The 14,773-nt window shown below is 42.8% G+C and overlaps 1 protein-coding gene across 10 annotated transcripts in view; it reads left to right on the plus strand.

Moving 5' to 3' along the window:
• prdm16 (PR domain containing 16) overlaps positions 1 to 14,773 on the plus strand; it is a 172,306-nt gene that overhangs the window by 153,941 nt on the left and 3,592 nt on the right. For 4 of the 10 annotated variants that reach the window (XM_082519890.1, XM_082519897.1, XM_082519898.1 and 1 more), the window contains 11 exons: positions 213 to 315; positions 4,454 to 4,655; positions 4,736 to 4,901; positions 5,083 to 5,236; positions 5,774 to 7,451; positions 7,592 to 7,679; positions 9,548 to 9,720; positions 9,822 to 9,899; positions 10,187 to 10,356; positions 10,778 to 10,949; positions 13,581 to 13,838. In XM_082519890.1, the coding sequence (XP_082376016.1) occupies positions 213 to 315; positions 4,454 to 4,655; positions 4,736 to 4,901; positions 5,083 to 5,236; positions 5,774 to 7,451; positions 7,592 to 7,679; positions 9,548 to 9,720; positions 9,822 to 9,899; positions 10,187 to 10,356; positions 10,778 to 10,949; positions 13,581 to 13,838 (3,242 nt within the window). Of the gene's footprint in view, positions 1 to 212; positions 316 to 4,453; positions 4,656 to 4,735; positions 4,902 to 5,082; positions 5,237 to 5,773; positions 7,452 to 7,591; positions 7,680 to 9,547; positions 9,721 to 9,821; positions 9,900 to 10,186; positions 10,357 to 10,777; positions 10,950 to 13,580; positions 13,839 to 14,342; positions 14,524 to 14,773 lie in introns of all 10 variants that reach the window. The other 6 variants (XM_082519891.1, XM_082519892.1, XM_082519893.1 and 3 more) reach the window with 6 other exon arrangements.

Genomic DNA, 14,773 nt, shown 5'->3' on the forward strand with positions numbered 1-14,773 from the left:
GATCAGAATCAATTATGTTCCAATAGGAGGATAATGTATCTTACTTTATATATTTGTAATACCCCCGTTACCAGCCATATTATTAGAATAATATTGGGTTTCACGCGGGCCCTGAGCTGCGACAGTAAATATATAGGGGGCCAGACTTATTAATCCTTTCCTGACCTAAGTTAAAGTCTCCCTTGCCTTTCTCTCTCTCTCTCTCTCTTCAGATTTATTATAAAGCTGTCCGGGACATTGAAGCAGGGGAGGAGCTCTTAGTGTATATGAAGGACGGTATTTTCCCTGAGGGATCCATGGCACCCAACCTACAAGGTAAGATTAATGCGCGTCATTAGCGCACGTTTTAAACAAACTCCAACCTGCATCCCGTGCCGCTTTCGCGGTCAACACACTCCATAACTGGGGGAAAAAACACCACTTCTCCCTCCAAGATTTTTTCCCTACTCAAGAAATGTGAATTATTCGAACCATAAATTTCCAGGATTGAATTAAATCCCGCATTAAAGCATATGGTTGAAGGCCGTTTTGGATCTGTCATTTAAAATAGGCTTGCCAATATAGAAAGGATACCCGTAAGAGTCTGGTCTGAATTGTGCTCTTTTACAATGCTGCAATATAATGGGCCTCTTTGCCTGAAATGCTGTATTAGGGCGTCAATTGGCACTTGTCATATTCCATCCTATGCGAGTAGAAATTTTCTGTTGACGGAAAGCTAAGATCAAACAGAAATTACTCGGTAGCCGTGCATATTATTAAGAACACATTATGGGAGCAAAGGGAGAAAAAAAAAACGTCCATAGGTGGAGCAAGAGGGGGAGATGGATTAATGGCGTTTAGTCGGGAAATATTAGTTAAAACGTTGACTCGTTTCAACCACCTCAGGTCTTCATCAGAGTGAAAACCTTCAAACAAACACCTTAGTGCTGGAAATGTAAGGAAATCGCCATAAAACGGACTGGCATCAGAACACTATTACTATCCTAAAAATGAAAATAAATAAACAATAGGGTGAAAATTGCAAGTCAAGAGTTTAATTAGTGTCTCCCCGGTGTGCAACTTTAAGAAGGCTGTTGGTTTGAGACGGTTTACAGTCTACTTCCTCGGTCAAACTTGGATATATAGTTATGAGGTTTCCGTTACAGCGGTTTTTTAGGCAGTCGGCCTTTCTGATGGATTGTTCATTGACTTCTTTTCCAGTCCCCCCACCTCAGCAACCTGCCATTGTATTGGTGTTCAGCAAAACAGTCTAATCAGGAGTTTCCATTGAGATGGCATTGTATATTTATGTTCGCTCACTCTGCCTGCCTGGCGTTTCTCCGTGCGTCGAAGCGACTTCTCTGTAGCGATTTCAACCCCTGGGAATCCCGTGTTCCGACTGAAAAGAAAGGGGGAGAGATGCCTCTGTCTAACCTGTTTAAGTTGTTTCTGTGTGTAATTTAATTAGTGCTTAAAAATAATGAAGAGAAAGCTACAAAGCAGATCAGGTATGATCAGAAGCAATTTTGAGATTGAAAAATTACCTGTGAGTTAATTGAATATGCTAGAGCTTGAAGCTTTTTTAGTCTCATTGTTGAATTAGTTAAAGATTATACACAATATAAATAAAATCGTTCCCTTTATTTCTTTCTTTTAATACATTTCTGTGCATTTTATTATGACCCTTTCTTTAGATCTTGTGCCGTAAGTGCTTCGTTACACCTTCTTTTACACTGTCCTCTTGAAATTGGCTCACATTTCAAAGTGCGTCACATTTCTAGGTGCTCTCATCCACCCTTCTCCTCTCTGACTGGGTAACCTGATTCACTGTACTCACTGCCTTTCAACCGTGCCCGCCTATGTCAGACTGAATATGTCCAATATTTTATCTCGTAATCTAACTTGGACAGCTGTTCACTTTTCTTTCAAACTTTACTTAAGCGGAAAAGGGTCCGTAGTTCCGCTGCGTTTTCTTTAAACATCTTGGACTTATTGTGCCGAAGTGCTGTTGTCAGGTAACATTGTTTTGTTGTGTTTCCAGTCTTTCTGGAACCACAGATGAAAAAAAGAAAATCTGATTACTGTTACTTGTCATTGATTAGAAAATTGTGGAGGGAGAACAAGATGTTCGTGAGATGCTGTGCAGTTCACCAGCTCCCCACCACTACCCTGCATGATGCACAGTTTATGCACAGGTCTCAGTGCCAAAGATGAAGGGGAGGGAGGGGGGATACAGGAGCAAAGAAAGCTATATTATTGAAAAGAAGCAGATTGACATGTTGTAGGAGTGTGTCAAAGATGGAGCACGCTTATACATGATTTGTTGAATTCATCTGCCTGTAAGTATGCGCATGAAGGAGGCAGACAGAGAGAAAATTTCACCTGCCAAAATGTCTGTGTCAGGGCCAAAGTATTTGGCTTTGTGTGTTGTGTAAGAGAGAGCTGAAGGCACACAGAAAAGAACATGTAACATACAGATGGTTTAGTGTTTAAAGATGCTTACAGTATATGTGAATCAGCAACACTGAAATAGAAGGATGAGCAGCGATTCAAAGTCATCTCACCGTTGTGATGATCGCATCTGATTTGTTTTTCCTGTCTCCCTGCATTTGTGCGAGCAAGGGAGTGAGGCAGTGGGGTTGAGCAGGAGTTTGGCAGTGCAGCTCTGTTCTCTGTGTCCAGCTTATCGGAGAAGGAATTTGAAGTGGAGGACTTGAGGAGTCCCCTGAGACCTCACCCATGCTCCCAGATTAGCTGCTAAACTGCACATAATTGTGACTCCCTTCGTCTCCCAGAGAGCTATTAGTCTCCACTTTAACCTCCCCACCCCCCCTCCACAAAACCCACACAAGCCAGACTTGCTGAAAAAACACAGGCACACCGAAATCCACATGCAAGTACCTTTGCATATGTGCATCCTAACATTCAAGCACGCACCTGAGTGTCCTTTTAGGTGTTTCCTTTCATCTTTTATTACTTGTGTTCCTTTTTCCTAGAGGGTACTTGAAGGTCCTTGCTGTATATGAACCATGTCTTTATTTTATTTTATTTTTTGTCCAAAATATTTTCCACTCTTAAATGTCGCAGACAAAAATTATTTTGAGTTGTTTGTGCTGCACAGGCAATCATACCCAACCCTCTCACAGTAAAATGCTCGCTCCCTGTGAAATACGTCCACACAGTGGTGTCAAAGTGGCTAGTTAGTTTAGTGTTTGAGCTCTGTGTAATGGTCCATTGACCAGAAGGTCATTTATCCTTCTCCCCAAGGTTAGACACATTGATGTTGCTACACTAATGCCCTTTTAATGTGTCCAAGAAGTTCCAGCTGGATAAACGGCCACATGCAGTAGAAAGCAGGTGAGCCATGCACTGTAAGTCATTTTGGATAAACTCATTTAGTACAGCTTGAATTGATGGATGGGTGTGTGTGGCATGTTGGGACACCTGGGGGGCCGACTCAGACGCTGGCTGCTTGGGTCATGCCAAAGAGGGTATGGCAGGTTGGCGCTGAAATCACCATGGGGTCGGCGCCACCGTGGCCCTGCTTACCTCTGTTCATTTTGGCTCATTTTGGAAACATAAGCACACTTACACACACACACACACACACACTCGTGCGCGCGCACACACACACGTGTACACTTGTTTATGCATTTGCACACAGACACTCCGCTGGGCTTTCCCCTGATCTGTTGAACTTGGCGTCGGACTCAGGAACTTGCTATTGAAAGAGCTGGTCCGAGTTTTATGCATTTGACCTTGTTGGTGAGAAGTATTGTAAAGGTTATCAACATGGAAGGGGAAGACCAGCCCCTATTGTTTCCTCTGTGTGCTATTACACCAACACTCTAAAGCAAACACTTGTTTTAACAAGTAATTAACAGTTTTAATGACGGTTACATTTCACTGCTAATTGATTTCCATTTTATGGGGTTGTTTTTACCATTTGTTAAACCTGTCTATACAGCTGCGACTGAAACACAAAACAAGATGAGATTCTTCTTTTTGCTGAGTGTTATTATCAGTTTTTATCTTTCTATACATTTTAGACAATTGGTTCTGCATCTCTGCCAACATGAGTTGGCATACTAAGATGCAAATAAGCTTATTTTGCATTGCACATTTTGATAGTGTGTTGAATCTGATAGCGAAAAATGTTGTATTTTTTGCACAGATTAAAAGCACAATTAAATGTCAGCAATTAGCGCTGCTTGTAGGTGGTCTTAGCTTGTAATTAAAATGTTGACAATTTGAAAAAGTTACAAAAGTTACAAAGTTACAAAAACTAATTATTAATCATTTCTATTTACTTAAGAATTCCTACATCAATAGTGAAACTTCGGAAAAGGTTATGACGAGAAATGTTTTTTTTAAATACATATCTCTTAGTTACGTACATGTTTGATGTATTATACATATAGAAAGCTGTGTTGTGGCTAAACAAACCCTTGTGTATGGGTGTGTTTGCGTGCAGACGAGCAGATGTACCGCTGTGAAGACTGTGATGAGCTGTTCTCCTCAACACTTGAGCTGCGGCGGCATCAGAAGTATTCATGCTCCAGTGCTGGCTCCATCTTTGACGCACTAAGAGACGACTTCAAACAGGAACGTGAGGACAGCGACGATCCTGTCCATGAGTGTAAAGACTGTGAGAAGATCTTTCCCAATGAGTACAGGTGAAGTTCAGCCCATTCATTGTGCTACAAATGTGATTCATTGACTGATTTGCTGATGAGTTTGTGTTTTCTCAATCAAGTCTGGGACAACACATGATAGTTCACACAGAAGAGAGGGAGTACAAGTGCGACCAGTGCCCCAAAGCCTTCAACTGGAAGTCCAACCTCATCCGTCACCAGATGTCACATGACAGTGGCAAGCGCTTTGAGTGTGAAAACTGTGATAAGGTACAGCATACCCGCCACGTAAGTTGTGCACAGGACACACAGGCTTTATCTGTTAGTAGTTCTTTAAGAAGACAAAGAAATGAAAAGTCTGCTTATGTTTTTACAAAATACAAAAAGGGGAATTTTGTGTAATTTTTTTAGCATTGTTAGTCATGGCATACCTTGCATTTTTTTTTTATACACTTGTTTTAAATTTCAGGTGTTCACAGATCCCAGTAACCTTCAGCGTCACATCCGCTCTCAACACGTGGGGGCCCGCGCTCACACATGCCCTGAATGTGGCAAGACCTTTGCCACCTCGTCAGGCCTCAAGCAGCATAAGCACATCCACAGTAGTGTCAAACCCTTTAGCTGTAAGTAAGGGCTTCGGAAGTTAATGATCACCTTTTTCATAACAATTTATTTATTTGAGACTTTTTTTTCCTACCTCGTTTAACCTCACTCATTATCCAGTCTCTCTTTTTTTTCTATGTACACCAGCTTGTTTGCAGGCACAAAGGTCGTATTTGCCCTGCAATAAATTTCATTATACAATGTGAATAATAGATTTGATCTGGTTACCTAAGCTCTTTTTTGTCAAACTTAAAACAACATGACAGACCTTAAATTGGAAATGGAGTGTTTTACAGTAAGGGGGAAAAAAACAGCCCTCACATATGTATTTTATTTATTTTATCTGTTACATGTGTGCAGTAATTATTTGGAAGTAAAATATATACAAACTAAATCAAGACCACTTTTTTTCAGATTGTGTAAGTTATCCTGTCCATACGAACCAGCTCCTTCCTTTCCTAAAACCTTTTTTTCAACAGCCGTTTACATTTAAATGTTCATGTTACTGTTGCTTTGGTATACAAAGTTAGAGACAGTGTTAAAACTGGTTTAACTAGGCCCTGGTGGGCTGCATCTTTTTGTTCCCCCAGGCGAGGTGTGCCACAAATCCTACACCCAGTTCTCCAACCTCTGTCGCCACAAGCGTATGCATGCTGACTGCCGCACCCAGATCAAATGTAAAGACTGTGGGCAGTTGTTCAGCACTACCTCCTCCCTCAACAAGCACCGTCGCTTCTGTGAGGGCAAAAACCATTATGGCTCTCCAGCAGGGATGTTCAACCCTGGCATCCCCATGAGCTCCAGCCCAATCATGGCTAAGGCTAAGTCCCACCATCCCCACCTTTCTGGTTTAAACCAGTCAGGTTTAGGCTTCACTGACTACTTTCCTTCCCGACCTCATCCTCATGCTGGCTTGCCCTTCTCCCCAGGACCCCACGGCTTCCCATCCCTCCCACATGGTTTCCCAGGTATTTTTCCCCCATCGCTATATCCACGACCTCCTTTATTACCGGCCAGTCCACTGATAAAGAGCCCGCTGAGCAGCAGTCAGGAGGTGAAGCTGCCTCAGAGTCCTCTAGATGCTCCTCCATTGTCTCTAGTTAGTTCCACAAATGGCAATGGTGTTAACAGTTTGAGTCAGCACGAAGACAAAGAGAAAGAGAATAAACTGGATTTGTCTTCTAGTGGAGAAGCCAAACCAAAATCAAAGATGGCAGATATGTCTGACGGTAGTGACCTTGAAGATGTCAATACCACAAGTGGGACAGATTTGGACACCACCACAGGTACTGCTTCAGGGGACGGCTCTGACCTGGAAAGTGATGGAGAGAGTGAGCGTGAGAGAAGTGGTAAAAGAAGGAAGCCGTCTGGCACTGTATCAAGCCAAGAGGCACACCAGTTAGAAGACACAAACCGTGCATTGATATCAGCCATGTCTAGTTCAGGGAACCTGTCGATTGATCGTCCGTTTCTTGCTTCTGCATCGCAACACTCCTTCTTCCCCCCACCCGATGAGCAAGCCCTCCCGCCCACAACCACCACAAATTCCAATGCAGCCACCACTGATTCCATAAAAGCCATCGCTTCTATTGCAGAGAAATATTTTGGTCCAGGTTTGATTGGACTTCATCAGGAGAAGAAGATGGGTCCACTGCCCTATCATTCCATGTTTCCCTTCCAGTTCCTGCCCAACTTCCACAACTCCCTCTACCCTTTTAGTGCTGATCGAGGTGCTCTCAATCCTAGCATGTTTTTTAAAGCAGAGCCCAAGTCACCTCGTGAGCAACTGCACAAAATGGTTTCTAGTTCCCCGGCAGCTCCTGCTCCCACAGCAGAATCACCGTTCGATCTCACCACAAAACCCAAGGAGGCCAAGATAGCTCCTTCAACACCAACAAACACCTCAAACCCCAACAATAGTACTGGGAGCAGTAGTGGACATTTAGCAATATCTAGCAGTGAAGAACAGCCATTGGACCTCAGCATTGGCAGCCGGAGCCGAGGGAGTCATAATGGTGTGCCAGCTGAGCCCCATAATCGAAAGAACCACATCTATGGAGGTGGAAAAGGGGTCTCAATCAAGGATGAAACTCCATCTGGTTTTCCACACCCTCATTCACAGTCTTTGCACCAATCAACCATCACCCAGCACCAGCAGCCCCAGGCACAGCCACACCAGCCACCACCACTGCACTATGCCAAGCCCTCAGCATTCTTCATGGACCCCATATACAGGTATTTCAGCCCGGATTAGACCAGACACTTCCACAACCAACATCAAGGTGTTTTTGTAGATGCATTGAAGAATATGAGGTTGGGCATTCTAGATGAAGTTTGACCTTGGTACGTAACCCTCTGCCTTGATATTGGTCCAGCAGGGTGGAGAAGAGGAAGCTACTCGACCCGGTAGGAGCTCTGAAGGACAAGTTCCTCCGGCCCTCGCCGCCACTCTTCCATCCCCAGGTACATAGTGCACACATGACCTAGCTTGGTTTGAGACTATTCTTTTTAAGAAACAGTAAATGCTACGTGCACATTAAACTGAAAGTACACCAAGAGAATAACAAGCAGGGGAATTGACCGCCAGGTATTGCATACAAGCTGATTATTCCCAGATAGTATTGACTATTATTTTCAAACTATGTATTATGTGAAAATACCTCACTCCTGCCTCCCACGCTGCTTAAACCTGAATTGATAGGACCCAAGCGCCATCATTCCAAAGTGTTGATGTTATTTTCTCAAGGGTTCTGTATGATTTCTTCCTTTGTTTACGGAATGGCGCCTGTGTACCTCGTCAGCTTTACCTTTTTTCAGAAGACACAGCCTGTTATCGCTGCCCTTTGATAATCAGTCACATTGTTCCACTGTCCCCAGACCTTCCCCACCTCTACATATCTTGATTACAAGCAATGATAGTATTAATAAAAGAGAGAATAATAACCATTTGAATTGTAACAAACTGCCTCTCTTGGCCACGCTAATCTTAGTTGTGGCATTGTTTCATGTAGTGGGAGCCCACAGGCAAGCTAATAACTCAAACCCCTCAGAGTTTTTTTTTCTTTTCTCTGTGCCTGGCTGGCTGGCTAGATAATAACACCGTGTCCGTCAAGGACATCCTGTGTTTGTGTCCAGGAGAATGGGGGGCTCTCATTGGGGAAACGGTTTAATCTGACCTGGAAATCTGTGTCCTCTATCAACCGTGACTTTGCAATACACACATCTGGTGCACATGCAGACAGATACATTTACACATGAACATGCGTTTGCATATCTCACATGCGTGATGTCATATCGTTAGCCAGCATAGTTTTTTTTTAAGGTAAATTGCAAGAATTTTTTATTTTTTTTTTGTATTGGTACCTTTTTTCAATTACCCTAAACCCGGGTACAAAATCTTAAAAACATGATGTCATGACAAGGCTCTAAGCATCAAACAGATTTCCTTTTCATCCTTTAAAATCTCATCTCATCATCTCGTAGATTGCGAACTTTTCGCAGGCTGCCCTGCAAAAACTTTTTTCATATTTGAGCGTCTCAGCTGTGATCCTGTCAGTGATCCAAACACAATGCCACCTCTAATTCAGTCTCATGACGGAATCACCCCGCTCCCCCTTGCACCCGTTCTCAGACTGCGAATAAACACATCGAGACGGAGTGTCTGTCCCTGTGTCTCTCCCGTCCCGTATTCACTAAAAAAAGGAAGGATGTAAGCTGTTTTTGGCAAATAAACTCCTACATAACTGGCCTCTTTTGTTCACAAGCTTCTAGGGGGGGAGGGAAGCGGCTATCAGTTGGGGGTATCACAAACTATATTGTATTGCTCCAGTCATGGCTCTTGAATGCCTCATTTAGCCAGTTTGCAGGCTTGCAACAGCAGCTTTGGCAGAAGAAGGTAAGAAGTAGAGAACAAAGCATTAGTAGAAGCTGAGGTTGTACAGAGAGGGGGGCACTGGAGAAACAGTACTTGGGCATTTGTGAATGTGTTATAGGTCAAGGAGGTGACATGCCTTGAGTACAAACAACAAGGCTAACCTCTGATATGCTGCTTCCTCAAAGCTTCCTCCCTGTATCTTTCTCTCACTCCATGTTCTTTCTTAAATTGTCCCTTTGTTTTCAGTGCTTTCTTTTCTGTTTTTAATACACATAAACATGCTGCCATCATGATGTAACACACGCTACGTGCAAAAAATTAAAACTGCCCTTATAAACTTTATAATTGAACCCATAACACGGTAAATAATACAAACTCTGGTTGAATTATTTTTATCCAGTTTTTAAAACATGAAACAAAAAATTTCTCAACTTTTTGAAATCTTCTTATTCCCTAGATGTCAGCAATGGAGAACATGACAGATAAGCTGGACGGCTTTGGAGCACTAAAACTGGACGCACCGCCCAATTCGCTGCAACACTCGGCCCATCCGCTGTTCAACTTCCGCTCACCACCACCTTCCCTCTCAGATGCCATCCTTCGCAAGGGAAAGGAACGCTACGCGTGCAGGTCTGCACCCCTTTTCATTTAAACTAGTTGGTGGAATATGTGCAAATGTGAAAGTGCACCATGCCGTATGCTCACTCATCCTCATTGTCCTTTTGCTCTAGGTACTGTGGGAAAATCTTCCCTCGCTCAGCAAATCTCACCAGACATTTGCGGACACACACAGGGGAACAGCCCTACAGGTATTCCTTTCTATTTTTAATTCAGAGAGTCTTGAAAGTTTCTGAAATACCGTAGTTGACATATTTCCCTTTGTCACGGCTATTTTTCAAACCTGCCTTTACTTTGTTTGGTACGTCTCTTTCTGTGAAACTTCAGAGAAAAAACAAAGTGAATACTTTTAAGCAAATCACAAGAGCCTTAAGTGGTTTCTTGCTCAACTCAGCAGATAAATAATACATCTTTAGGGCCCTTCTCACTCTACTGCACTTTCAGCTGACATTTAAATACCCCTGTTCTTCTTCGTCAGGTGTAAATACTGTGACCGTTCATTCAGCATCTCATCCAATCTTCAACGCCATGTCCGCAATATCCATAACAAGGAGAAACCCTTCAAGTGTCACTTGTGCAACCGCTGCTTTGGTCAGCAAACCAACCTCGATCGCCATCTCAAGAAGCACGAGCACGAGAACATTCCTGGTCAGTTTGCAACTGCAATGATGGCTGTGCGAACTAGTAATGTAGTCAATAAACAGGAAGTGTTTGCTTAGTTGATTGTTTGAATCCATTTTCACACATGGGTTATTGAAAAACTGTCAGAAAAGAGCATAACTTATATAAAACCTTTTTGCTATCATGTTTATCTTCCACACAGATTTCTGTAAACATTTTTTTTCTGTTTGTCAAAAAAATGTCACGAGAGCTGTGCACGATCTTAGTGTTTAAATGTTAGTAATTGTGTGTTTTGCCTCTGATATTTTCCTAAATTAAATAACTGTGCGATGATCATCACACTAATGATGCTTGTGTGTCTTGGTATGGTATGTGGGCTGTCTGCGTGTGTGTGTCCATGTGTTTTTATGCATATGGATGTGTGTGTCTACATCTCTTTCCCCAACAGTGAGCCAACAGTCTGGGATGCTTTCCAACTTAGGAACGACCATCTCCTCGCCAAACTCAGAGCCAGAAAATCATGCACTTTTAGATGAGAAGGAGGACTCGTACTTCTCAGAAATCCGCAACTTCATTTCCAACAGTGAGATGAACCAGGCCTCCAGCTCCACGGATAAAAGGTAAGACGAAAACCCGCTCACAAAAATTATATTTGTACCATGATTCTCACAGAGATCTCCAGCGATTACTTTCCATCCATGTGGCTAACTCTTTTCTGTCAAGCTTAGATTCTCACCTCATCCTGAATTTAACATTAATCCTAACTACAGCAGAAAGAACTTGTCAGATGTTGTCAGGAATGTTGTAATGCATCTCCTTTATTTAGGACATCTAATCTTAGGTATGAAAATCCAGAAAAACAAACAAAAAGTTTGTTCAGTTAAAGTAAACAGCTGCTCTTCTACATCTCTAGTGCCTTCCTCCTTCCCGCAATCAACAGTACAGATCCATGAAATTGGTACACAGCGCTCCCTAGTGGCTAGAACACACTTAGTACCATTGCACTAAAATAAATGAAAAAAAAAAAGGTTTTCTTAATTTTTCACCTTTCATTTTTTAAATGTAAAACATAACTGTAATTGTTCAGTATACCAATTTTCACACATTTTAGTTTCTTTAATGTTTAAAGTTTATATAATGTGTTTGTGAATGTCATGCTCAGTTCTAAATACCCTGCAGACCAGTAGCACAAGTGTTAACCCTGTTAGTTTCGCTGCACTCTAAAAATTTTGTAACTTGCTTATAAAGTAAGGAAAACTGTTTTTTATTTAAAAAAAAAAAAAAACAGGTTTCTTTTTTTAAAATATCCTCATAAAAATGGAAACTTCCTGCTTTAAGTTCTGAAAGGCTTTTATAGTTAACAGAAAAGGGCAAGAATTGTGTTTTGGGAAATAAAAGAAGGGCGATTTTCTGGTTTGCTCTCTTGCATTGATTCTGCCTTCGTCTCATTCTGGATTCCTTTCTGGTAGTCTCACTTTCTGCCTGCCACTTCCTCATTCTCCCCCACACCCCCTTTTTTCTTGTCAACATGCATTATGTCCAAAAGACACAGTGGCAATTTAGCCCCTCTGCCATCTGGGATCAATACCGAGTCTCATCCACAACAACCTCGTCTGACATTTTAATATCTGTAATTCAGACTAAGTGTTGTGCTTTCTGTCCTCCCACCAGACAGCCTGCTGTTTATTCTCCCTCTGAGTGACTGAAGTCAAATGCTGAACACAAACACACATTCATGGATGACTATCTATAATCACTCCTAGCTGCCCCCACATCACAGTTCCCCACCCCCTTCAAAATTCCCTTTTCAGCATCATGGCCAGTCAAAATAAAAGCCCCTGGGAGCCTTTATTTTTGTATAAAACTTTGACCTGTTTCCAAACTGGTGATGCTGTAGTTGCTGAGGCAGCACTGCTGCTCACAGGGTGGGACAGAATGAGAAAAGTTAGGGAGTATAGGTGTGCACGCATATTTTCAGCTCCACCACAGTGTGTAAGGACTCACCGCCTTTGGCTTGAGTTTTAGGTTTGGATAAAGCTAGAGTTGGAGCTGCTCCCTCATCTGAGACCGGGCTGCAATAGCTCTCAGTTTGGACCCTAAGGGGGACTTGGGTTGAGGCATTTATCTAAGAGATCCACTGATGATTGAGCTCTTCCCCTATCCACTCACTGTGTACCCATAGCCCCAGTCTGCTAACACAAACACCCAACTGACGTGTTTAGACTAAATGACAAAACCCAGGGCCCCCTATGTCAGAGCTACGCTTCTCTCTCCATTCGCAGGCATGTACTTTTTCCCCGCCAGCCAGCGCTGCAATTTGATTATGGTGATATTTAATCTAGACTGAAAGAGAAGAACCCCCCTCCAATCTCACAAAGTCCCTCTACCCACATTCACTCACCCAGTCTGCGTGACCCAATCCTGTCCCCGTGCACCCCTTCCCAGAGGTAACCCTGTCTGATTTGATAAATGTCCACTGTGTGGCAAAAAATGAAAGGGGTAAATTTGCCATCCCAAAGGAAATGATATCATGAGCCATGACATCGTGGTCTGGGGGTGATGGAAGCGGGGGAGGGGGTATTGGGGTGCAAGCTGGAAAATGTACAGATGGCAGGTCGTAATGGTAGTGTGCTGATAGCCTGTTTGCAGCCAAGCCATCATCTTCCTTCAGTCGTGCAAACTGTGTTCCACCACTACAAAGCGTTGAGGGGCATAGAGGACTTAGTCTGAGGTGGACCATGCCCTGGTCTGTTTGTGAGGAGCGGGTCAATTAATCATCTGTGGGCCATCGGAAAAGTCCAGGCAGACTGTCAGCACCCATGTTGTTTGTGTGGACTCGGGAGTTAGACTTTACATGCTGTCATTAGATTATTTTTGTTTCTCTTGCTACTCATGATGAGTCAGATCGTTAAAAGGTTAGGAAATGGTAACAGCCGCCCAGCCAGCTCAAGAGTGGACATAGCCTCTATCTTACATTTTGATCATTTGTGGTAAAAAAGTAAAAAAAAAAAAAGAAAATCAGGAATTTACACTAGAAATCATATTTTTAAAAAATCAAACTCCCATTTGGTTTGTCTACATGTGTTTTTAACTAAAATCCAGGCCACTATACTGACCACGATTCAACTTTTCTGTGTTCCCATTGTTTCCTTCTGGCCCCTCCTGATTGGCTTGGGAGACTCAAACCTCTTTAACTCAGATGTCGCACTTCTAACATTTCCTCCCTCCTCTGACCTTTGATCCCTCCGCAGATCAGACCAGCCTGAGGAGGAGCACCCTCCCAGCCACAGTTTGTCCAACTCCAAGCTAGGTCTCCAGGGTCTGGAGGAAGAGGAAGAGGAAGTGGAGGGTGACGATGAAGAGGAGGAGGAAGGCAGCCTGACGGAGAAGTCGCACGACGAGGCGCCCGAGTCCCCGTCTCCTGTCACAACAGGAGTGTATGAGGAGGATGAGGAAGAAGAAGAGGCAGAGGCGGCTCCATTAGGGATGAGCTATGAACACACTCGCAGGTATTTGTCTGTTTTAAATTAGCAGAAAAAGTCCAAGTTCATTGACAAGATTTACCCCAATATATCCCAAACAACCACAAAAATGTACAGCAAATGTTGAGTTTTAACAAAATTTGCAATACTTAACAATCCAACTAATGCATTTCCTAAAGAGCACTGTAAATCGACAAGGGCAAACAGGGATAACACATGTACTAAAAATGTCCCCTACACAGATTCTCAGATATGTAACCCAAAGTCAAGTGCTTTGATTAGGCTAGTTTCTTTAACTACTCTTTAAACTCTTCAACCCTTTTCTTCCACTTTATTTCTGCTGTCCGTTGATCCCTTTTATTAATCATACCTTTACTTTTCTCTTCACTTCACATTCTCCCTCCCCTAATTAACTCGCCATCTGTTCCATCCCTGTTTTTTATATCTTTCCATCAATTTTTTCTATCCATCCTCCAACCAACCCATCCACGCTGCCCTATTTCTTCCATCCACCCATGCTTCGGTGTGCAGGTGTATAGAGGAGGAGGGCTCTCTCTTGGACCTGGAGGCACTGCCCAGCTTTCCCAAGAGCTTGGATGGTTTACGTAAAGCAGCCAGTGACGAGCAGCCTTTCGATGTTAAAGACATTTTTAACACTTCGCTAGAATCTGAGGCATTGAAAGAGACATTGTACAGACAGGCTAAAACCCAGGTATGTGACTGGCTTTTGGATGTCCGTTAAAAGAGGAAGGGCCGAGTCGCTCAGATAAAATAGGAGGAAGGGCAAAATATGTTGACTGGAAAGAAAGATCAGGGATGAGATGGATGCTTTCACATTTTCAGGAGCTAAACAGCACCTCTCTTCCTACTTTCCTATATCTTTGTATTTCACTTAACTTACTAACACATCACCTACAACCTTCTCTATTCGTTGCTGGTGTATTAAGTTTTAAAACAATTTA

Source organism: Aulonocara stuartgranti, assembly GCF_965226115.1.
Source record: "Aulonocara stuartgranti genome assembly, chromosome: 20".
NCBI classification, from domain to species: domain Eukaryota; kingdom Metazoa; phylum Chordata; class Actinopteri; order Cichliformes; family Cichlidae; genus Aulonocara; species Aulonocara stuartgranti.